The sequence below is a fragment of the Lissotriton helveticus genome, chromosome 5_1, assembly GCF_964261635.1.
Source record: "Lissotriton helveticus chromosome 5_1, aLisHel1.1, whole genome shotgun sequence".
Classification (NCBI taxonomy): domain Eukaryota; kingdom Metazoa; phylum Chordata; class Amphibia; order Caudata; family Salamandridae; genus Lissotriton; species Lissotriton helveticus.
The window spans coordinates 2,070,889,097-2,070,915,196 of NC_136065.1; the positions used below are offsets into that span (position 1 = coordinate 2,070,889,097).

The 26,100-nt window shown below is 44.6% G+C and overlaps 1 protein-coding gene across 1 annotated transcript in view; it reads left to right on the forward strand.

Annotated features, from left to right (window-relative positions):
• Window positions 1-462: 462 nt before the first annotated feature.
• LOC144753992 (uncharacterized) overlaps window positions 463-26,100 on the forward strand; it is an 81,115-nt gene continuing 55,477 nt past the window's right edge. Inside the window, exons 1-2 of the mRNA XM_078641512.1 lie at window positions 463-653; window positions 7,837-7,962. Coding sequence (XP_078497638.1) covers window positions 599-653; window positions 7,837-7,962 — 181 coding nt within the window. The 5' untranslated portion in view covers window positions 463-598. The remainder of the gene's footprint in view (window positions 654-7,836; window positions 7,963-26,100) is intronic.

Sequence of the window (26,100 nt, forward strand, 5' to 3'; positions counted from 1 at the left end):
CAGGGGTTCTAGCCCGGGTTCTCCACATGTTGTTGCAAAGGAGTGATGTGTATGTGGTATTTGTACGAGGCACTTATCGAAAGGCCTCAGAGCACTATGTGGGGTCAAAGGCTTGGATAGAGTCTATGAGTGAGTGGAGTGGTGGCCGGGTTCTGAGAGTAGAGGTGGGCTGTTACTTCATCCTAGTTTGGTGGTCTCGACCTCCTTCTGCCTCACGGCCTCCCGTGTTTCCCCTCATCACCTCGCAGGAGCTCTTCTCCACACTCCACCTGAAGCGTTCACCTCACCCTGAAGGGACAGCGTTATGAGGGTGACGTCCAGCACCCCTGAGGGTGAGGCGCGTGAGGAAGCAATTACCCCAGGTGCGTCACTCGGGCCTACGCTGCGAAGACTTCTCAGGTGAGTGAGGTGTTTCTGTCTGAAAAGAATGAGGTAGCCGGAACTGGTTAGCTGAGGCCCGGCCGTACCCAGCCCGGGGGCGCAATGTTAAAATACCGAAGCGTGCAGCCGCCGCCATTCTGGCTCGACGAGCGACGGCACCTGCTGGTCGAGGGACGCGCGCAGCCCTCTGAGGGTCTCTGAGGGTCTCTGAGGGACCATGGGGCCCTGGGTGCTGCCCGCCGCGGCCGTCCTCTGCCTCGCGCTGTCACTGGGTGAGTTGTACCCTCTCGTGGGACTCCTGCTCGAGGTGAATGGGCCCGTAGAGCGGGGGGCTGCTCTGGGTTCATGGCACACACACGTGTCAGAGGGGCTGGGTGTCTTAGGGGGCTGTGGGAGCAGGGGCTGGGGTGCTAGGTGGGGGCTGTTGACCAAGGCACGTGGAGTTTTTAGCCTATTGATAGATTTACAGGAGGGTACAGATGACGTCACCTGCCCTTAATACCACTGCAGCCAGATAGAGGGGAGGGGCGAGGGGGTGGGGGGTAGGCACAACCGTGTGTTACGTTTCTGGTTTGAGGTGCAGTGTGTGGCCGAAGACTGAAGTGTGTGTAGTGATACGTGAGGTGTTGTGTTTTCCAATCATGCTGGGGAGCCTTATGTATGAGGCCTGAAGGTGAAAGGGGGGAGCACCGCAGGTTTGTGAACACACACATATTGTAATCTGCCACCGATGCATCCTGTTCTAGGGAACAGGCCTGGGCCGTAGCTTCCATTGTGCAGCAGGTGCAGTGGCACCGGGATCCCGCTGAACCCTGAATATTGCTGTATTTTATGATTCGGTCAACAGCCAGTGCGTCATTTCCTTCCTCGCACTAAGGCCCCCGACTCCCTGGCGTTCTTCTGCGCCACCCAGGCTTTATACGGCTGATTAATGACGATCATTGTTTGTGCACAGAGGGCGTGCCAGCTCTCGCATGTGTGCACTGAGGCAAGAGCGCCCACCCACGGGGACTTCTTTGAATGAGGGGTTAGTGAAAGACAGGGCCACCCTGAAGCGGAGGCCCCTCCTTTGCTGATATCCTGGGAGCTTGGGTTTGGGGAAAGCCCTTTTAAGTAAGTACATTCTACATATCATTTTAGTAAAATCAGTAGGTCTTGGCTAAAGCCAGAGCTGATAAGAAAATTGACTTCAAAGGATCTACCAGCTTAGCACAGTGAACATTGTTCAGGTTTCTCCCATGAATATTCAGACACCCCCCACCCCCTGCTACAGTTCGATTCCAATACATCTCTTGAATGTAAATAAACGAGGAAAGGACAATTTCGATGGGACATTAACACAACACAAACAGCACTTTATGGCAAAGAAAATTGGGCCATACTGAGGTAGGGTTCTCAGGAAAAATCGCTCATTCTTTCCAATTGATGTATAAACAGATGGATTATGAATGCTGTAGGGATAGATGGGTTATGGATGGATGGCTGAATGGATAGATGGGATATGGATGGATGCCTTTATGAATAGATGTGTTATGGATGGATGGCTGTATGGATGGATGGCTGCATGGATAGATGGCTGTATGTATGGATGGCTGTATGGATGGATGGCTGTATGGATAGATGGGTTATGGATGGATGGCTGTATGAATGGATGGCTGTATGGAAAAATGGGTTATGGATGGATGGCTGTATGGATACATGGGTTATGGATGGATGGTTGTATGGATAGATGGGTTATAGATGGATGGCTGTACGGATAGATGGGTTATGGATGGATGGTTGTATGGATAGATGGGTTATAGATGGATGGCTGTACGGATAGATGGGTTATGGATGGATGGTTGTATGGATGGATGGTTGTAAGGATAGATGGCTTACGGATGGATGGCTGTATAGCTGGATGTCTGTAGGGATAGATGGGTTATGGATGGATGGTTGAATGGAAGGGATGTGGATGGATGGCTGAATGGATAGATGGGATATGGATGGATGGCTTTATGAATAGATGTGTTATGGATGGATGGCTGTATGTATGGATGGATGGCTGAATGGATAGATGGGATATGGATGGATGGCTTTATGAATAGATGTGTTATGGATGGATGGCTGTATGGATGGATGGCTGCATGGATAGATGGCTGTATGTATGGATGGCTGTATGGTTGGATGGCTGTATGGATAGATGGGTTATGGATGGATGGCTGTATGAATGGATGGCTGTGTGGATAGATGGGTGATGGATGGCTGTATAGATAAATGGGTTATGGATGGTTGTATGGATAGATGGGTTATAGATGTATGGCTGTACGGATAGATGGGTTATGGCTGGATGGCTGTATGAATAGATGGGTTATGGATGGATGGTTGTATGGATAGATGGGTTATGGATGGATGGTTGTATGGATAGATGGGTTATGGATGGATGGTTGTATGGATATATAGATGGGTTATAGATGGATGGCTGTACGGATAGATGGGTTTTGAATAGGGGTGGGTGATAAATTTCGCTCCGCCTGTGAAGTTGGGGTTTTGGACAGCTACTCTTGCCAAATTCCCTCAGCGCTGGCAGTCACGACCATTCGCGGTGAGAAAGCTGCTGCTCGAGTAGAATATCTTCTCAAGCGGCACCAAAACCAGCTTGAGAAGCACCGCCCTCTGGTGCGTCATGTGGTGCCAGTTGCTCTCATTTTCCAGTTAGGAACAAGCTCCCAGCGCTAACATTCAGTGCTAGCCTCTATCGCTGGATAGCTAGATAGGTGATGGATGTATCGCCGGATGGATAGATGGGCTATGAATGACTGGATGACTAGATGGATTTCGGATGCATGGCTGGAAGGATAGATGGGTTATGGATATAAATGTGTAACTTCAGGAAGCGCAGCGGACGAGCGCAGCGGGCGCGCCTAAGGCAAGCCCGTCTGCGCCCGTCCGCGACGGGCCGGGACTAGGGGCTATGATCCCTGGCCCGTCACCCCCTGGTACGTTACACACTTACTCTAGGGAAACTCTGCTGAAGTTTAGGTCACCACTTTGCGCTTACTGCACCATTTTGAATCCTCTCCATGCCCCGTCCATCTGCCCAGCCTGTCGTCTCTCCCTTACGTCCCTCCCCTCCCTAACTAACATTGCACTTTCCGACTTTTCTCCTACATGTTTCACAACCACACCTACAGCTACTTCCTCATCTCGGACATTGATTAGCCTAAACTGCAGATCCTTAGTGAAACACAAGAGGGAAATATTTGACCTCTTGTCTCTGAGGAATCGGCAGCTATATTCCTTACGGAGACATGGCTAAAAGATCATTCTGGCCCAGACATTGCCGCGGCTCTCCCTGACAATTACACCTATGTCGGAAAAAACAGAGCCTTGAAAGATGGCGGAGGAATAGCTATAGTCTATAACCGACGATACTCTTGCAAATGGGAAGACATTGCAGTACCAAACTGCGAGGTAGGCCTCTTCAAGCTTTCGCTGTCTCCCAACTTTACCTTTTCCGGACTGCTCATATATCGTCCCCCCGGACCAGCGAGCTCTTGGGCCACCTCCCTTCCTGAGCATATAGCACCCTTCATCCAAAACTCCACCAATTTTTCAATTCTTGGAGATCTCAACCTTCATCTCAACGATCCCTGTTGCTCCATTAGTAGAAATCTTCTACAGGGCCTGGCTGCATTAAACATCACGCTACATAACACAGGCCCTACGCATATTGCAGGACATCTTCTGGACCCCATTCTCTCCAATTTAGAAACTATTGACTGTGAGGCCTCACTACCGATCTTATGGTCGGACCACTTCCCGGTAACTTTCACTATTTCCATCGGTCGCCAATCTAATTTTCCCCCGAAATTAACGGAATCCAGACTTTCTAGAAACTGGAACAAATTAGATATCAATGAATTCAATCTCTGTCTTGAGAACACTAGACCTTCCAGGGAAGGTAATTTTATTGAAGCTGCTGAGGCTGTTGACACCTGGCTAGCTAAGGCGGCAGATGTTTGCCTACCCCGTCGTATGCAAAAATATAACTTTCACCATCCGCCCGCACCCTGGTTTACTGCTGCCTTAAAAGCAGAAAAAAACATCTGCAAAAATCTTGAACGTAAATGGCGCTTAAAATACGATCCTTGTTCAAAACAAATTTATAAAACCGCTTTATGCAAATACCATTCTTTATGTAAAATTGCTAAAGTTGAGCACGTTAATATCACTATTCTTGAAGCAAAAAACCGCCCTAAAGCTCTCTTTAAGGTAGTTCAGAGTCTGTCGGGCGCTCGGTGTCAACCCAAACAACCTAGCCTAGATGCTGCGCAGTGTAATTCATTGGCCGAATTTTTTGTTGCCAAAATAGATACCATCTATTCCAACTTCGAGAAATCTGCCCCTTCCCCTCCCCTGTCTTACCCACCCACTTCTATCTTACTCACTGAACAGCTGACACTAGAGGGCTTGTCTTCTACATCAGGTCTACATATTCCCTTCACTCCCCCATTACCCATGACCTCCTGTGATTCCAGAACTCATCGTGATACCAGTTCTCCTTCTTCTCCTCTGATCGACACTTGGGAGCCATTTAACATCACAACTCTATCTGATATCATTCGCAAAATGAAATCCGGCTCTCCTCTGGACCCCCTTCCTCCCCATATACTAAACAAACTTGACCCTTCCTCTCTTGCACTGATTGTGGATCTTCTTAATACCTCCCTCAACACAGCTTTAGTACCCGTTGCATGGAAACATGCAATGATAGTACCCCTGTTAAAAAAGCCTAATGCAGACCCTAGTATCCCATCTAATTTTCGCCCAATCTCACTTCTTCCAGTCTTTTCCAAAATTATGGAAAAACACATTAACTCCCAACTGTCAACCCATGTTGAGGCTAGTGGACTACTACATCCATCTCAATCTGGGTTCAGACGTGGCTTCTCGACTGAATCCACTCTGTTAGGGGTTTCGGAAAACATCAGGGGCCGAGTTGATAAGGGTGAAACCGTGGCACTCATTTTACTTGATCTGAGTGCCGCATTTGATACGGTTTCCCATGCCATCCTTATCAATGCCCTCAGATCATCTGGTATTATCGGCACAGCTCTCAACTGGTTTGTTAGTTTTCTTTCAGATCGCACTTTTCAAGTTTTCTCCTCGTCCTCTGCTTCTCAAACCTTTACATCGGCGTACGGGGTACCGCAGGGTTCCATCCTGAGCCCCTTGCTCTTCAATTTGTATGTCAGACCCTTGGCTACTATTGCAGAGCAAGCTGGGCTCACTATTTACTCGTACGCCGATGATACCCAGATCATCTACTCCCTTTCCTCTGACTCTCACTCCTCATCCTCTGCCCTCCGTACAGGTCTGAGTAACATCGCAGCCTGGATGTTGGACAACAAATTACAACTAAATGGGGGCTAAACTGAGGTTCTTCTGTTCGGTCCCAACACCACCTTATGGGAACCTAGGCAATGGCCTTCACAATTGGGCCCTTTACCCACTCCATCCATAACCGCTCGCAACCTTGGCGTCACCTTCGATAACCAACTATCTATGAAGAACCATGTGGTTAAAACATCATCCACTTGCATCACTATCATTAAGTGGTTGCGAAAAATCATTTGGATGCTTCCCTTGGACACTCAGAAGACAGTGGTCCAGGCTCTTATTACTTTAAGACTGGACTATGGGAACATCCTTCTTCTGGGAGCCAGTAAAGAGGTGACGCGTAAGTTGCAGACAGTTCAAAACATGGCTGCGCGACTTCTCTGCAAATTACCTAACACTTCTCCTACCTCCAATGCCATTCGTTCCCTGCACTGGCTCCGAATTGAAAATCGGACAAAATTTAAGGCCCTCTGCATCATCCACAGAATTAACTCTGGCTTAGCCCCCTCTTATCTCAACCCCTTGGCACAATCATACCATCCCCCTTGTAATCTCCGATCTTCTAATCAAAACTTACTGTCAGTTCCTAGAATCAAGAAAGCCAGAATGGGTGGCCGCTCATTTGCTTGGCTGGCCCCCTCACTCTGGAATTCTCTCCCCCTTCAGATACGCACTGAACCTAACTATCTCAGGTTCCGTGGACAGATAAAGACCTGGCTATTTAACATCTAACAGTTTCTTCTTACTTTCCCCTCTCACTTTTTGGTTTTAGCGCCGGGAAACCTACGGGAAGCTGAGCGCTTTAGAAATGTAATTATAATAATAATAATAATAATAATAATAATGGATGAATGTCTGGATGGATAGATGAGTTATTGATTGGTGGCTGAGTGGGTACATGATTTATCAATTCATGTGTGATTGGATAAATGGGTTATGAATGACTGGATGGATAGATGGGTTATGGATGCATGGCTGGATGGATGAATGGGTTATGGATACATCACTGGATGGGTAGGTGGGTTATGAATTGCTGAATGTATAGATGGATTATGGATAAATGGCTGGATGGATAAATGGGTTATGAATGCATTGCTGGATGGATACATGGGTTATGAATGAATGGATGGATGGATATATGATTTATTGATGGGTGGCTCAGTGGGTACATGATTTATCCATGCATGGGTGATTGGATAAATGGGTTATGAATGACTGTATGGATAGATGGGTTATGGATGCATGGCTAGATGGATGAATGGGTTATGGATACATCGCTGGATGGGGAGGTGGGTAATGAATTGATGAATGGATAGATGAATTATGGATAAATGGATGGATGGATAAATGAGTTATGAATGCATTGCTGGACGGAAAGATGGGTTATTGAACGGCTGGATTGATAGAAGAGTTATGAGTGAATGGCTGGATGGATAGATGGGTTATGGATGGATGACTGGGTGGATAGGTGGGTTAATAATGCATGGTTGGATAGATGGGTTATGGATGCATGGCCGGATGAATAGATTGGTTATGGATACAGGGCTGGATGGATAGACGGGTTATGGAGGTATGGCTGGATGGATAGATTGTTTATGGATGTAGGGGCTGGATGGATAAATGGGCCAGGAATGGATGGGTAGATGGGTAATGGCTGGATAGGTGGAAGGTGGGAAATGGATGGATAATTAACTGTAGATGGATAGGTGGATGAGTGGATGGATGGGCTTTGGAGAGATGGCTATTTAGAAAGAAAGGTATACATATGACAAGGTACAGGTAGAAACCCAACGTAAATGATTAAAATATTTGATAAAAGGAGATAGAGATACGAAAAACAAATGAAAGGTAGAATTTCGCGGTGGTGAGCAAGAGGGGTTGTACTGCTTATAGGTGGGTTCAGGATATGCTTCTTATGCACTATGGGAGTACATGACTTTAGTGCAGCTGGAAGTATTGTTTCATTCTTTGTGGGGGTCACCCCACCACTAAAGCAGATGATCAACTGACCCCACTGGTCCAATGGGTGCTGAGAATGGTCTGTCCAACTTGGCCCTCGGTTTTTCCACACAGGAGATGCGCTGCTGTGTTACCGCTACGAAGTGTCCTCCCCCTTCAACCAGTCTGCATCGACATGCCCCCCGGTGAGGATGCTGTGCCAAGAGAATGAGACATGCGCCTCGTACACCATGACAACCTGTAAGTACTCGCCCCTGGCCCTGGGGTGGCTTCCATGGCACCGCGGTGGGCCTCATGAACTAGATTTAGCCCTAGCTAGAGGACAGCAACAAATATCAACTCTGATAGCCAATAGTTTGATTAGATTGTGTGACCTTTGGCCAACCAGTTGGGCTGTAACAATACAGACGAAGTTATGGTGTGGGTCAGTGGTTAATTTGTAAAAAAAATAAAAAAATAAGTGCCAGTGCTCTTGTCAGGAGGCCACTGCACCTTGAACCACACATTGCCCCTGGAAGTGCTGACAATGATAGTAACAACACAACTACTAAGTATCACACTCATACAAGTGTGACAATTTTATTTCAAGCCCCCAAAGCTAGAATGGCTTGAGCGGCAGGTAAGGGCAATTTTTAACACATTTTGAATTAATGATAAACTGTTGTTGTGGTCATCTCTGAACTAGCCAGACAGTGCCACCTTGTGGCAGACTGCCACAAGTGCAGGTGTTGATAATTAAGTGCTGGAGCTGAGCATCGGAAACCACATGCTCAAATTAAGCACTGGTGTGGTTGGGTGTCAGACTTGCTTGCTCGACCTCCCACTGTGAGGCAATGTCTTTTTTTTTAACAATGCAAATTTGGCTCTGGCTGGACTACTGTCTGTCATACTTAGAAATCTTGGTTGATCTGTGGAGATCATGGTTCCTTCAGAAGAGAACATCTGCTCTAAACAGGGCAGACAGTCCGATGCACCTATATCGGCAGCTCGTGGAGAGTCAGCAGGGGCACAACCTTCAGAAACCTTACAGTCTGTCTGACTCAAAATAGAGCTGACAGACAGGATATTACACCACATTTGTTGTGGAGTATCCTCTAAATCAGGCCCTAAGTAGGCCAGGCGGAGTTCCGCGCTACAGGGAGTTCCGCAAGCGGCGGAGTGCTTTCCATCGCACCGTTCACGCTGATTTCTAGCATCAGATGTTTGTCCCATGCTGTAAGATCAGCGCGAACGGCATCACACGCCGTGCAAGTGGGAACTGCTTCTATCTGTTGCTCGAGTAGATGTTCTGCTCGAGTGGCAGCTTCCTCAACACAAAGAGGAAGGTTTCTCAACGCGAGCGGTAGTGACTATACACGACCGCCCGCATTGAGAAATGTCACCTGGAGGTGGTCTAGAGTAAGATTTTCCTTGCTTGCCATCTCCAACTTAACAGCGAGCAAGTAAAAAACTCTGCGCAGCGTGAAGTAGGAGAAAGTCTGTAAACTCCGGGAGCGGAGCGGAATTTCACGCCCAGCCTACTGCTAAGGGGCAGATTTACAAGCCCCTTGCACCTCTTTTACGCCGCCGTTGCGTCACTTTTGTGACACAGCGGCGGCGCAAAGCCAGCGCCATGGAGCAGGGTACTTACAATGTGACGCATCTGGGAGATGCGTCACGTTATAAAGCCCTGCGCCACATGTAGGCATTCCTGCAAGGCGGGGGGCGTCCTGGCGCAGGAACGCCTCCTAAAAGTGGGTGAGTGAAATCTGCCAGATTTCACTCAGTCACTTTTCAGGCCATGCTGCGTCAAAACCCTGCACCTGCTTGAAGCAGGTGCAAGGTTTGACGCAGCATGTTAGGGATAGGGCACCCCCGAGCCTTGCTGGAGGTGTGTCGCGCTTGCAACGCAGCTCCAGCAATGCGCCGCCTTTCCGACGGGGGATGCGACACGCATCTGCCCATCAGTGCTTAGTAGTAGAAGTAGTAAATCTGCGCCTAAGTGTTTTTCCGAGAATCAGATTGTTGAGCCGAGGGTGGGATTTAAACCTGGATGCCCGTTCCAAAGCCCACAGCTGTAGTTGCAAAGACACATCTCCTCAGGTGAGATGAGCCACAGGTAAGGTGGATGACCATGCGCAAATGCGAACAGTCAACGTTTGGCTAGATCAGGCTCAATAAAGTCAGGGGGGATATGTATTTATGTTTTATAATAGCAGTTTTGTTTAGCGCGGACTGACCCAAAGGGTAACAGAGTACTTCACATAAGAAAAATTTGACACATGTCGGAAAAGCTGTGCATTGTGCTAAATAATGAAATGTAGTATAAAATAGTTACCATTATTACATATAAAAACAGGGAACCATCAGACATTACGTGCATATGGAGCAACAGTGTCATAGGGTGGGATAGATATATATAGGGTACAAAGCTTTAGAATATTTTTAGAAACAGTACCCATTTCCAGATATCACAGAGTTGGTGAACTTTCATGATTGGACACAAAGCTGAAACAAGAAGATTCTCAACTGGAATAGGTGAAAGGAGGAAATTGTTAGAATAACTACAGGGAACAAGTTTTGGCCTCTAGGTACACTTGCTGAGAAGGATGCATTTAGGGACTTCTTTTTCTTGAATCTTGGTGTTTCCAAGCGTTGGTTGTGCTGGCTCTGATGGATGCATTGTCAACCGGAAATAGTCAGTTGTAGCTTGTTGGGATTCCCAAAACATAACTTGCCGTACATTTGGTGGATCAGGGGCTGGCAGTGACTTTGTGATTTCCAATATTGAGACCCAGAAGGTGACCTTTTGTGCCCAGTTGGAATCCTGCTAGATGACACTTGAGCGTTCTGCCGGGTGTGGACCCGCTGTGCCGCCGTTCCTTAAGCCACGAGTTGGGCATGACTGGCTTCACCCAAGCTATAATAATCCATCTGGAGACCTAGTGCCTCCTCCATTTCTAGTGTGACCATGATTGGGTTATTTTCTATTTTTCTACGCATTTATTTAATTACATATTTATTCATTTATTTAAGGGTCTTCACACAGCCACATTAGAACCTCTAGTGGGCCACAGATAACCCTAATCGCACCAATTTAGGATATTATCTATTATTGTAGTTCATCAGGCCCCATTTATAAGACCTCATTGTATGAATCTCATGGCCATTCCAAAAAAGACCCCCGCGTAGGTATGGAAACAGGAAAATAATTTATCAAAGAAATAGCTAGATGAAAAGAAGAGAGCTAAGAAGTCCTAAAATAGAAAAAACCCAGAGCCAGTCTTTAATTATTAAGGACAAAAGAAAGATATATCCTGATCTTGTTTCACCATCAATTAAAGTCCTCAATAAATCAAAGTCAACAAGGTCTTATTATTCTTCATTTATTTCACAAAGCTTCTCCAAACACAGTCCTAGCCACCAACACGTGTTTCGTCTTTGTGGTGTAAGCAACAGACTTTCTCAGGGCTAGAATATTATAATACATGTAATCAGTATTACAACTCAATAAACATGAAACTGTTGTTAATCACTCACAGCCGTTTAAGATCAATACAACAATTTAGAGATCTAATAACAAGGAGAGTTAAGAAAGAAGACAAAAGCACACTTATAACCCAAATAAATATGATGAGAAAGAGATATTTTAGTGCATGATATATCGCAGTCCTAATTCCGAATAATACTTCATCCATGTGAGATTAGAACCATTCATGCCGCAAGTCATCATTGATTGTGAGGCGTTTGAAAACAAAATAAAGTAAACTAAACAAAAGGAAAAATCTGCGTGATGATCGTAAATTCTCCAAGAAAGAACATAGATCACAAGGAAAAGAAATTTAAAGGGTGAGTATCGTGAAAAGTCACACAGTACTGCGATCAGAAATAATAAAAGTGATAGGGCCAGCTCATCTTTTCCCATATTCAAATGTCAAAACAAAACAAAGACATGCGCCCACGTCGAGTGTGGGTAGAGCCAAAAGTGAGAGAAGAGGATGCCATCACTAAGTACTCACCTAATACTATAACGTTATCCAATTCGACCAGCAATGTATGCAGAAAATAGCTATTAAGATTCACCAAGTCCGAATGCCTAAGGAACAAAAAACACGACTATTAATATCCATGTTGAGCACTCCACCAGAATTAATATTAATCTAATTAAGGTAACTCACTTATAAAAAATCCTGTAACACGAGGCAAGATGTGTAGCCTCTCCAAATAATCTTCTACACGCGGTAAATCACCAAGAACCCTATTAGTAATAAAAATAGAATAACTGAGTCCAGTTCTTGAATCCTAGAGGTTATGTTATGAACAGAAATGCATCAGAGCAATATAAATATATATAATTAAGATAAAAGTTCCACAATCTTAAAAAAGTGGCGTATGCTTACGGTGTGCAGAACAGCAGATAAAGAACACAATAATAATAAAACGGAGTCTATAAGAAATTTCTGGTTTATCGCATACATGTCCTAGTTACAAGATCAGAGACATGTATAGATTTTAAGGTCACAGAACATTCTAATCCTAATTCTGTGTGTCTGAAGTGCCATGTATAAGTCTAAATCAGTACAGTATCTCAATTTCTATTATAAAATCAATAATAAAAGGTTCACGAGCAGTAGCTCAATAAACAATTCCATAAAAATAGGTTGTGTACAAGGTATTGAGTAATAAGGACGAGGAAGGAACTATTCGTCATTAGAGCCTATAATTACGGCACAATGAGAATACCGGTAATGTTTAAAAAAAGATTACCAAAAACTTAGCATGAGAAGGAGTCATAATAACGTAAATGAAGATTAAAATCTTGAGAAATGCCACTAAATTTATGAAAAAGTCACACAAACAAAAAAGGACCACACTGAATCCAAGTACATGCAGACAAGCAGTAGTTTATAAATCGATGCACATAAAGCCTTACCAATAACAACAACTGGCTCGGAAGGAGTTTGTGAAAAGTGGCACCTAGCGTCAGCACCATGTTGGCTCCAGTCTATATAGAGTATTGTGTATGACCATTAAGAAAGAGAACTAACACAACATAATGCTGACCCCCGCCATCTTAAAATGGTCAAAGGGGTTGATAAAGGCAAAAAATAACGCCGTCACTACAGATGTTAATTCCTGCAAACGTAATAATGAAGGAAACACAGAATAAATGTAATCCTAATCATAAAATCTAATAACGTAGAGCAATTCAGTAAATGGCATCCAGAAAAGAAAAATGAGTGTGAACTTAATTAATACTCGGAATTTTTGGAATATCTCACTATTTCATGATCATACAATTCGTATCAGATCAACACCTATTCAATGGTATTGGAATGTCAGAGTGTTGATAAAAACATTCAATATATATCAATCTCATATTCATATTTAAAAATTAATCACGTCCAGATCTATATGCATATTAAGGTGCAATGCACAGTGTAAATAGGACTAGCTATAAAGACAAATCTATATGATATAAACATATTGTATATTATATACTTGTTACAAAGACAATTTTCATCAACGCCACGTCCACACTAAAAAAGAGAAATCAAATGGTCTTATAGCAGACTTCAATGGTCAGGCAGGGAATAGTTTTTAGAATTCATTTTAAATAAGCAACATTTCTGTGAGTAAAAAAATCATGTAAACTCAAACACAAGAGTCATCAGCCATTAAGTACTAGAGGTGTTATTGTCAAACAGCAGTTAATTTTACCATAATTACAGGCAAAACAAAAAGGGCATGAAAGTTGGTATATCACCCATGTTGTTGAGAAGACTTCCACCACACTTTCATTTCATAGCGACACTAATTGCACTAGGTCTCATATCTTAAAATGTAGGTGCAGAGGCATAAAACTATCATCATGAAAGTGCCTTACTAAGCTGTAATAAAAAGGACAGTTAATCAGATAGCAATCCAAAAATCGATTACTTAGCTCCCTAGAAATACTGTAACTCATTATCAATATTCAGACCCCTATCAACTGCATGCAATTGCATTATCCAACTCCCTTATCATCAAATAAGGCGGGGGAATGTCCCCAATACAATGGGTCTACCAGGGGGGTGATGAAGCATCCTTATGAACTTTAGGTAAGGCATAAAGGCAAGGGAAACGTGGTCAGTCTATAGTTAAATATTTGTACTCATCATCACTGATGATGGTTTCAGAGTGCCATTTTTTAAGATGACGATTGATATTGTTTGTGATTTCAAAAATTGGATTATATGGCAATTTTATGTACCAATCTGTATTGCTCAATTGGCCTAAAAGTTCAGCATCATACTTAGCTTTATCCATTAAAACACTGTTCCCCCGCCTTATTTGATGATAAGGGAGTTGTCTTCCCCAAGAGTCATTCTCCTTTCATGGAATTGAAACTGTTTTGCCGGAAGCGAGAGGTGGCAACCGTGAATTAAAACTTAGACAGAAGGAAGCATGTTGGATAATGCATTTGCATGCAGTTGATAGGGGTCTGAATATTGATAATGAGTTACTGTATTTCCTAGGGAGCTAAGTAGTCGATTTCTGGACTGCTATCTGATTAACTGTCCTTTTTAATACAGCTTAGTAAGGCACTTTCATGATGATAGTTTTATGCCTCTGCACCTACATTTTAAGATATGAGACCTAGTGCAATGAGTGTCGTTATGAAATGAAAGTGTGGTGCTAGTCTTCTCAACAACATGGGTGATATACCAGCTTTCATGCCCTTTTTGTTTTGCCTGTAATTATGGTAAAATTAACTGCTGTTTGACAATAACACCTCTAGTACTTAATGGCTGATGACTCTTGTGGTTGAGTTTACATGATTTGTTTACTCACAGAAATGTTGCTCATTTAAAATGAATTCTAAAAACTGTTCCCTGCCCGACCGTTGAAGTCTGCTATAAGACCATTGGATTTCTCTTTTTTATTGTGGACGTGGCGTTGATGAAAATTGTCTTTATAACAAGTATATAATATACAATATGTTTATATCATATAGATTTGTCTTTATAGCTAGTCCTATTTACACTGTGCATTGCACCTTAATATGCAAATAGATCCGGACGTGATGAGTTTTTAAATATGAATATGAGATTGATATATATTGAATGTTTTTATCAACACCCTGACATTCCAATAACATTGAATAAGTGTTTAACTGATACAAATTGTATGATCATGAAATAGTGAGATATTTCAAAAATTCAGAGTATTAGTTAAGTTGACATGGGATGTGTAATCAGACATTTGGTCAAACATATGCATAATGTTAGCGCTACCTGTGTCAGTACGAGTAATGTTTAAGATGAAATATTCATTTGTATTAGAGACACCATGGTGAACTATCATATTCTGTCTGTCGTTCACACTCATTTTTCTTTTCTGGATGCCATTTACTAAATTGCTCCACGTTATCAGATTTTATGATTAGGTTTACATTTATTCTGTGTTTCCTTCTATTATTACGTTTACAGGAATTAACTTCTGTAGTGACGGCATGATTTTTCAACTTTATCGGCCCCTTTTACCATTTTAAGATGGCGGCCATCAACATTACGTTGTGTTAGTCCTCTTTCTCAATGGTCATACACAATACTCTATATAGACTGGAGCCAACATAGCGCTGACGCTAGACGCTACTTTTCACAAACTCGTTCTGAGCCATGCTGTTGTTATTGGTAAGACTTTATGTGCATCGACTTATAAGCTATTGCTTGTCTGCTCGTACTTGGATTCAGTGTGGTCCTTTTTTGTTTGTGTGACTTTTTCATAAATTTATTAGCATTTCCCAAGATTTTAATCTTTGTTTATGTTATTATGACTCCTTCTCACGCTAAGTTTTTAGTAATCTTTTTTGGAACATTACTGGTATTCTCGTCATGCCGTAATTATAGGTGCTATTGACGAATGGTTTCTTCCTCGTCCTTGTTACTCAATACCTTGTACACAACCTATTTTTATGGAATTGTTTATTGAGCTACTGCTCATGAACCTTTTATTAATGATTTTATAATAGAAATTGAGATACTGTACTTATTTAGACTTATACATGGCCCTTCAGACACACAGAATTAGGATTATAATGTTCTGTGACCTTTAAATCTATACATGTCCCTGATCTTGTAACCAGGACATGTATGCGATAAACCAGAAATTTCTTATAGACCCTGTTTTATTCTTATTGTGTTCTTTATCTGCTGTGACCTTAAAATCTATATATGTCCCTGATTTTGTAACCAGGACATGTATGTGATAAACCAGAAATTTCTTATAGACCCTGTTTTATTATTATTGTGTTCTTTATCTGCTGTTCTGTACACCGTAAGCAAGCGACACTTTTTTAGATTGTGGAACTGTTATCTTAATTATATATATTGATATTGCTCGGATGCATTTTTTGTTCATAACATAACGTCTAGGATTCAAGAACTGGACTCAGTTATTCTATTTTTATTACTAAAAGGGTTCTTTGTGATTTACCGCGTATAGAAGATTATTTGGAGAGGCTACACATCTTGCCTCGTGTTACAGAATTTTTGATAAGTGAGTTACCTTAATTAGATTAATATCAATTCTGGTGGAGTGATAAACATGGATATTAATAGTCATGGTTTTTGTTCCTTAGACACTCGATGTTGGTGAATCTTAATAGCTGTTTTCTGCATACCTTGCTGGTCGAATTGGATAACTTTATAGTATTAGGTGAGTGCTTAGTGATGGCATCCCCTTCTCTCACTTTTGTCTCTACCCACCCTCGACGTGGGTGCATGTCTTTGTTTTGTTTTGACATTTGAATGTGGGAACAGATGAGCTGCTCCTATCACTTTTATTATTTCTGATCGCAGTACTGTGTAACTTTTCACGATGCCCACCCTATAAATTCCTTTTCCTTGTGATCTATGTTCTTTCTTGGAGAATTTACGGTCATCACACAGATTTTTCCTTTTGTTTTGTTTATTTTATTTTGTTTTCAAATGCCTCACAATCAATGATGACTGGCGGCATGAATGGTTCTAATCTCACATGGATAAAGTATTATTCGGAGTTAGGACTGAGATATATCATGCAATAAAATATCTCTTTCTCATCAAATTTATTTGGGTTCTAAGGGCGCTTTTGTCTTCTTTCTTAGCTCACTTTGTTATTAGATATCTAAATTGTTGTAATGATCTTAAACGGCTGTGATTAACAACAGTTTCATGTTTATTGAGTTGTAATACTGATTACATGTATTATAATATTCTAGCCCTGAGGAAGTCTGTGGCTTACACCATAAAGACGAAACACGTGTTGGCGGCTGAGATGAATAAGAAGACCTTGTCAACTTTGATATATTAAGGACTTTAATTGAACGGTATAGATTTTCTATACCATCTGGTAGATGGCTGTCGCCTTATCCTTTGAGCTACTGATATTTCTATTGGTTTAACTGTTTCACAACTCGAGCCTAGTGGCAGCGCACATACACTGCTCGCTCTGGGAGACCGCTGTAGTAGAGCATGGGAGAGAAGCTGCGTACACTCTCCTCCCATATTATTCATTGGCTTGTGTCATTGTCTTCCGTAAATGCTGCCTTCGGATTTGTTAAAAGGCTTGTTATTCCCTCCTTAGTACGGCCTTGTCTTCATTTGTACCCGCCCATGGCGACTGGCCCTTTTACTTTGGTTGTTACACAGTACCTATTATTTAGTCTGTAAGCACTTTTTACTTTATTGAGTTTCTCTTACTGCAGGCCAGACATGCGCTGCTTCAGCGGAAACCTCTTGTGTTTTTTAAGCAGCACGGCCGCCCCCAGGAACACGGGCGACCGCTTTCAATCACTTTAACCCAACATTATATCGTGTCTGTATCAACCCCCCCACCCTGCAAGTAAAATGGATTTAGAAATGAATAGCGAATTAAGTCTGGTGAATTCCAGGTAGCACATAATCCTGTGCTGATGGGCTGAAGCTGACAACAGCACCTCTGTGTTACATGTCATCTGTACTAAAGCCACCTGATGAGTTGTTTTCAAAAGGCTGTTTTATTAACACCACCACCACAAATACCACCACCACCACCAATACCACCACCATTAATACCACCACCTCCACCAATACACCACCTCCAATACCACCACCACCGCCAATAACACCACAAATACCACCACCACCAATACCACCACCATCAACAGCACCAATACCATTACCGCCACCATCAATACCATTGCCCCTACCAATATCTCCACCATTAATACCAGCACCGCCACCAATAACACCACCACCATCAAAATCGCCACCCCCAATACCACCACCAATACCACCACCACCAATACCATCACCACCACCACTGCCAATACCACTACCATCAACACCACCAATACCACTACCACCACCACCAATACCATTCCACGACCAATATCTCCACTATCAATATCACCACCACCACCAATACCACCACTACAATCAAAACCACCACCTCCAATACCACCACCAATACCACCACCACCAATACCAATACCACTAATACCACCACCAATACCACCAATAACACCACCACCACCAATACCACAGCCAATGCCAATATATCCAAATTTACCACCACCAGTACCACAACCTCCAATACAATTGCCACCACCAATACCACCACCACCAATACCACCACCAGCACCACCACAAATACCACCAATACCACCACCACCAATACCACCACCACCACCACCACCACCACCACCAATACCACTACCACCACCAATACCATCAAGACCGCCACCACCACCAATATCACCAACACCATTAATACCACCATCAATATCATTATGCCCAATACCATCACCACCACCAATACCATCACCACTACCAATACCATAAATACCACCACCACCAATACCACGTCCACCAATTCCACCTTCACCAATACCACCACCACCACCAATACCACCACCACCACCACCGCTAATACTACCACCAATACCACCACCAATACCACCACCACCAATTCTACTTCAACCACCACCAATGCCACCTCCACCACCAATACCACCACCACCACCAATACCAACACCAATATTACCACCACCACCAATACCATCGCCACTACCAATATCTCCACCATCAATACCACCACCACCAATAAGACCACCACCATCAAAATCGCTACCTCCAATACCACCACCAATACCACCACCACCAATACCATCACCACCAATACTACCACCACTGCCAATACCACCACCATCAACACCACCAATACCACTACCACCACCACCAATACCATCACCACTACCAATATCTCCACTATCAATACCACCACCACCACCACAATCAAAACCGCCACCTCCAATACCAACACCAATACCACCACCACCAATACCATCACCACTAATACTACCACCAATACCAACACCACCAATAACACCACCACTACCAATACCACCACCAGTACCACAACCTCCAATACCATTACCACCACCAGCACCACCACCAATACCACCACCACCAATACCACCACCAGCACCACCACAAATACCACCACTACCACCAATACCACCACCACCAATACCACCACCAGCACCACCACCAATGCCACCACCACCACCAATACCACCACCACCAATAACACCACCACCACCAATACCAACACCAATACTACCACCATCACCAATACCACCATCAATACCACCACCACCAATTCTACTTCCACCACCACCAACACCGCCTCCACCACCCATACCACCACCAGTAACACCACCACCAGTACCACCACCAATACCACCATCACGATCAATAACAACACCTTCACCACCACCAGCACCGCCATCACTACCACCAATACCACCACCACCAATACCACCACCACCACTAATACCACCACCACCAATACTACTACCTCCACCATCACCAATACCACCACCAATACCACCACAATCAATACCACCAATACCACCACCACCGGTAACACCACCACCACCACCTCCACCACCCCCAATACCACCACCAATACCAATACCACAAATACCACCACCACCAATACCACGTCCACCAATTCCACCTCCACCAATACCACCACCACCAATACTACTACCACCACTAATACCACGACCACCAATTCTACTTCCACCACCACCACCAATACCACCACCACCAATACCACAACCAATACTGTAGTGTAGTTCCTATATTCCAGACTACTACATCCTCCGCGCCGATCGGCCAGGAAATCGCCCAGGGGGCGGGGTAGCAGCCATAATCTCCAAACACCTGAACTCCACTTCCACCTCATCGATCTCCCTTTTGGGAGTCGACAACCTCATATTCAGCTTAAGCATGGATAGTGGGGCCTTAACTTTCCTTCTTCTCTATCGTCCCCTCCAACCGATGCCAACTTTCGCGGCCACTCTATCTGAGCAGTTGATTAACCTCCTCACTTCCCATCCTAGTTTCGCCCTATTTGGCGACTTCAATTACTGGTTCAATGACATCAAGGCCGGACCTCATGCCTCGGAGTTTTTTGAGGCCCTCACCAGTCTCAATCTGTCTCAACAAATTTCTTTGCCCACACACAACAAGGGTCACATTTTAGACCAAATATGGACCCAAAATCTCACTCTCTCCCCCCCTTCTGTTTTACCCTGCACTTGGTCAGACCACCATTTAATAGACACCACTCTTACGATCAGTGGCAAACCCCCCATCTCATTGATGGCTGGAGGTCTATCCCGCAAATGGAATGCCTATGACGCTGAAGGATTTCTTGCGAACCTATCAGACACTCGCCCTGCCTGTATACTAGGCTCCAACGTGGACAAACTCGAAAACGACATTTCCCTCTGGCTGCAGTCAGCCAGTGACAAATTCGCCCCCCTCATTAAATTCCCCCCGACCTGACATCAAAATTCCCACAGATGGTTCTCGGACGACCTAAAAAAACTGAAATTGAAGGTACGTCAATCTGAAAGGGCATGGAGACGCAATTACTCCGAACTAGCCAGATCACAATACATCTCAGCTCGCAGAGACTATAAAATGGCCATAGTCTCTGCCAAATCTACTCATTTCTCGGATAGAATCTCCTCCTCGGACAACAAAGCCAAAGAAATTTTCAAAATTATGAATGAATTGACATCTGACGATAGAACCCTCCCAGGCCAGACTCCCACCCTAGCAACCTGTGACGCTCTCAGCCTTTTTTCGTTGAAAAAATCAATAAAATCAAGGCATCGATCTCCACTGTCCCTCAGATCACCCCCCTGGAATCTTCCTCTAACAGTTCCTCTGTCTTCACTGAATTTCCCCCCATCAACGCCATCTCCCTAGTACAGCTCGCATCCCGGTTAAAATCAGGTTCCCCGAATGATGGCTGCCCGCCCTCAGTCCTGCGTAGAGTATGTCACTCTTTTCCTGAATGCATATTACCTCTTTTGAACAGCTCACTCAGCATAGGCACTGTCCCGAGATCCTTCAAAGAAGCCATCCTTGTCCCGCTACTAAAAAAACCTGGCGCGGACCCAGCGGAACTTTCCAATTATCGCCCCATATCGCTTCTGCCTTATTTTTCAAAACTTCTCGAGACACATGTCACCAGATGCCTCTCCAATTTCATTGAGTCCTCCTGCTATCTGGAGCCTAAGCAGGCCGGCTTCAGGCCTTCATTCAACACTGAGGCCATTATCCTTGCTGTTCTCGACACACTGAGGAAAAATGCTGATTCAGGAATCCCCCAGGCTCTTGTTCTCCTAGATCTCTCGGCCGCGTTCGACACGGTTGACCATAACATCTTGCTCAACCGTGTCAAACAGGCTGGCATCCAGGATTCTGCCCTCAGCTGGATCCGGTCTTTTCTGTCTGACAGATCCCAAGCCATCCGCCTGGGGCCCTACACAGCACCCAAAACCCCCACAACCTGCGGAGTCCCCCAGGGCTCCTCCCTGTCACCTTTTTTGTTTAATTTGTACCTCCGGCCCCTACTCCATTCACTCCGTAACTGGGACATTACAGTCTTTAATAACGCCGGCGATTTGCAGATTATTTTCCCACTCAATTCTCCTAATGCAATAGACAATTTTCATTCTGCCATGCTTCATATCCAAGATTGGATGAACTCCAACCAATTGAAGCTGAACCCCGGGAAAACCGAGCTCCTTCTCCCGGGCTCCAGCCTCTCTGTTTGGGGTACCGAGTTCTGGCCTCCCAAACTGGGCCCCCCGCCGATCCCTTCCACCTCTGTAAAAAGTCTCGGCGTAATTATTGACCTCACATCAGCTCCGTGATCTCATCCTGCTCCTTCCAGCTCAGAAAGATCCGGAAGGTCAGCCACCTACTTCCCACACCTGCCTTGACCCAGGTTATCATTTCCCTTGTGCTCTCCCGTTTGGACTTCTCCAACTGCATCTATCACGGACTCCCAAAAACCCTCCTTCACCGCCTTCAAGTGGTGCAAAATCAGGCAGCCCGGATCATCTTTAAATCCCCAAAATGGCAATCTGCCAAACCCATGTTGCACAAACTTCACTGGTTACCAATGGAACAAAGGGTAGCTTTCAAACTGGGCAGCCTCACGTATAAAGCCCTCAACTGCCCTAGCCCTGCCTTCCTGAGTTCCCTCATCACTCCCTACTGTCCAAATCGCAATCTTCGTTCCACCTATCAAAAATCACTTACCACACTCAAAACTAGAACTAACAAATTTGGCGGACGAAGATTTGCCTTCTTGGCTCCGAAATTCTGGAACTCCCTTCCCTTGAACATCAAATCAAGCTGCTCCCTCCTTCATTTTAGGAAGTTGCTTAAAACTTTCCTCTTTCCCTCACTCTGCTAACACTGCACTTTACCTCAGTCCCGGAATTCGATGTCCCATAGCGCCAGGAAACTCATGGTGTCAGCGCGCTCTACAAATTCCATTTAATAATTCCCAATAGGCTCTGCGCATTGGAATAACATAAATGATAGTTTAGACGTAGGACTTAGGTGGACTAGGTCTCTATTGAATATGTTAAACTTAATTATGAATGCCAGCTAGCTCAGAGGTCACTAGAAACTTTCTCGAGTAAACAAGAAGGTTTTAACTTGGCTGAATAGACAAGAAGGGATTAGTTTCTGACAACCGCATAAACATGACAACTTTGCTCCCTCCAGAATAAGGAGTATATCTCCGGAGTCGCGGAAACAATAGATAACTATTTTACGCAGTCAATCGTGCATGCTTAGTTTCACCAGAAGCGCGGAGAAATAGAGAGACAGGCGTTTTCAATAAAAGAGGTTATTTATTGAACAGTCTTCTTTCTCATGCAAGAGAAGTGAGTTGCGACAATTGCAATACTTGTTATAAAGTAAAGTGCGTACAGTAAAAGGAGTATTATAAAATAATACTGTAAAAGCATGGTATGGTTTCTAAGCCATACGGTGTTTAAAATAGATTAAATATATTCATAGATAAAACCATGACTAAACGTACTCAACTGGTGCTTCTAAGATACGCCTACCCCAGTGTACCTGACTTAACCCTAGTACGTGCAAGGAGTAAGTGAGCTGCAGTTTAAGTTAAGATAGTTTTTGCCAAGAATCTGAATCAAGAATTCTCTAAGGGTCTAATCAGCTCCGTACCTTGTTTATAGAATGAAGGAGGTCTTGTATCTCTCTCTCAGGACTCGATCTCCCAGCAACCCGCAGGGGTGACTAGGAAACACTGGAGCTGGATTTCTCTGCAGGAGAAAAGACAGCGTCTCTCTCAGTGCGTCAATGGGAGGGTCGGCTTCCTTTGGCACTTGCCACAGCAGGGCGTTGGGCAAGTAGATAGCTGAACTGCTCCAAACCACCGTGTGTTTTGCTAGGGCAGATGCTGGTATATTTATACCTGGAAGGTCCTGAGTTTGACGTAAGGTTGGACATAAGACGTCACTAAGAACTCACAGTTCTTTCAGGACTCCAGGAGTTCTAGGACAAATCAATACAGAAGCAGGGGGAATTCCCGGGCTGCTGGAGGCTTGGTTTGTTTAAGAACGCGTTGTGCTTTCTAGGAGTCTATGGGAGTAGCCTTGCCGTATTTGGACTGCATTGGCTATGACTTAATATGGATATGATTCTTATGCCTTTATAAGGATATGATTTGTTATAACCACATAAGGGCATAAATCGGGAATATTTAAATAGGGTCCTAGATATGTTTACAACAATACCACCATCACCATCAATACCACCACCAATACCGCAACCACCATTAAAACCATCAATACCACCACCACCATCAATATCACCACCACCATTAATACCACCATCAAAATCACTATGCCCAATACCACCACCAACTCCACCCCCACTACCATAAATACCACCACCACCTATACCATGTCCACCAATTCCACCTCCACCAATTCCACCTCCACCAATACCACCACCACCAATACCACCACCACCACTAATACCACCACCAACACCACCACCAATACCACCACCATAAATTCTACTTCCACCACTACCACCAATACCACCTCCACCACCAATACCAACACCACCATCAGTAACACCACCACCAGTACCACCACCACCAATACCACATCACAATCAATACCAACACCAATACCACCATCACCACCACCAATACCAACACCACCACTAATACCACCACCAATACCACCACCACCAATACTACTACCACCACCATCACCAATACCACCACCAATACCACCACCACCACCACCAATACCACCACCACCAGTAACACCACCACCACCATCAATACCACCACATCCACCTCCACAAATACCACCACCACCAATACCACCACCACCAATACCATCACCACCAATACCACCACCACCACCACCACCACCACTACCACAAATACCAGACCCACCAATACCACATCCACCAATTCCACCTCCACCAATGCCATCACCACCAAAACCACCAACACCACTAATACCACCACCAATAACACCACCACCAATTCTACTTCCACCACCAATACCACCACCACCAGTACCACCACCACCAATACCACCACCACCACCAATACCACCACCACCAATACTACTACCACCACCATCACCAATACCACCACCAATACCACCACCACCACCAATACCACCATCAATACCACCACACCCACCTCCACAAATACCACCACCACCAATACCGCCACCACCAATACCATCACCACCAATACCACCACCACCACCACCACTACCAATACCACAAATACCAGACCCACCAATACCACATCCACCAATTCCACCTCCACCAATGCCACCACCACCAAAACCACCACCACCACTAATACCACCACCAATACCACCACCACCAATTCTACTTCCACCACCAATACCACCACCACCAGTACCACCACCACCAATACCACCATCACAATCAATACCAACACCTCCACCACCACCAATACCAACACTAATACCACCACCAATACCACCACCACCAATACTACTACCACCGCAACCAACAATACCGCCACCATCAATGCCACCACCACCAATACCACCACCACCAGTAACACCACCACCACCACCAATTCCACCACCACCATCAATACCACCACCCCCATCACCACCAATACCACCACCAATACCATCACCACCAATACCACCAATACCACCACACCAATACCACCACCACCAATACCACCACCACTTATACAACCACCACCAATACCACCAATACACCACCACCAATATTACCACCACCACCATCAATACCACCACCACCACCACCACCACCAATACCAACATCACCACCAGTACCTCCACCAATACCACCACCACCAATATCACCACCAACAATACCACCACCACCAGCAATACCACCATCACCGTCAATACCGCCACCACCAATACTACCACCAATACCACCAGTACAATACCACCAACAATACCACCATTAATACCATCATGGTCAATACCACCACCACCCCCAATACCACTAATACCAATACCGCCACCACTAATACCTCCACCACCACCAATACCACCACCCATACCACCACCACCAATACCAGTACCACCACCACCAATACCAATACCGCAATTACTAATACCACCACCAATACTAGTACCACCACCACCAACACCAATACCACCACCACCAGTAACACCACCACCACCATCAATACCACCACACCCACCTCCACAAATACCACCACCACCAATACCGCCACCACCAATACCATCACCACCAATACCACCACCACCACCACTACCAATACCACAAATACCAGACCCACCAATACCACATCCACCAATTCCACCTCCACCAATGCCACCACCACCAAAACCACCACCACCACTAATACCACCACCAATACCACCACCACCAATTCTACTTCCACCACCGATACCACCACCACCAGTACCACCACCACCAATACCACCATCACAATCAATACCAACACCTCCACCACCACCACCAATACCAACAC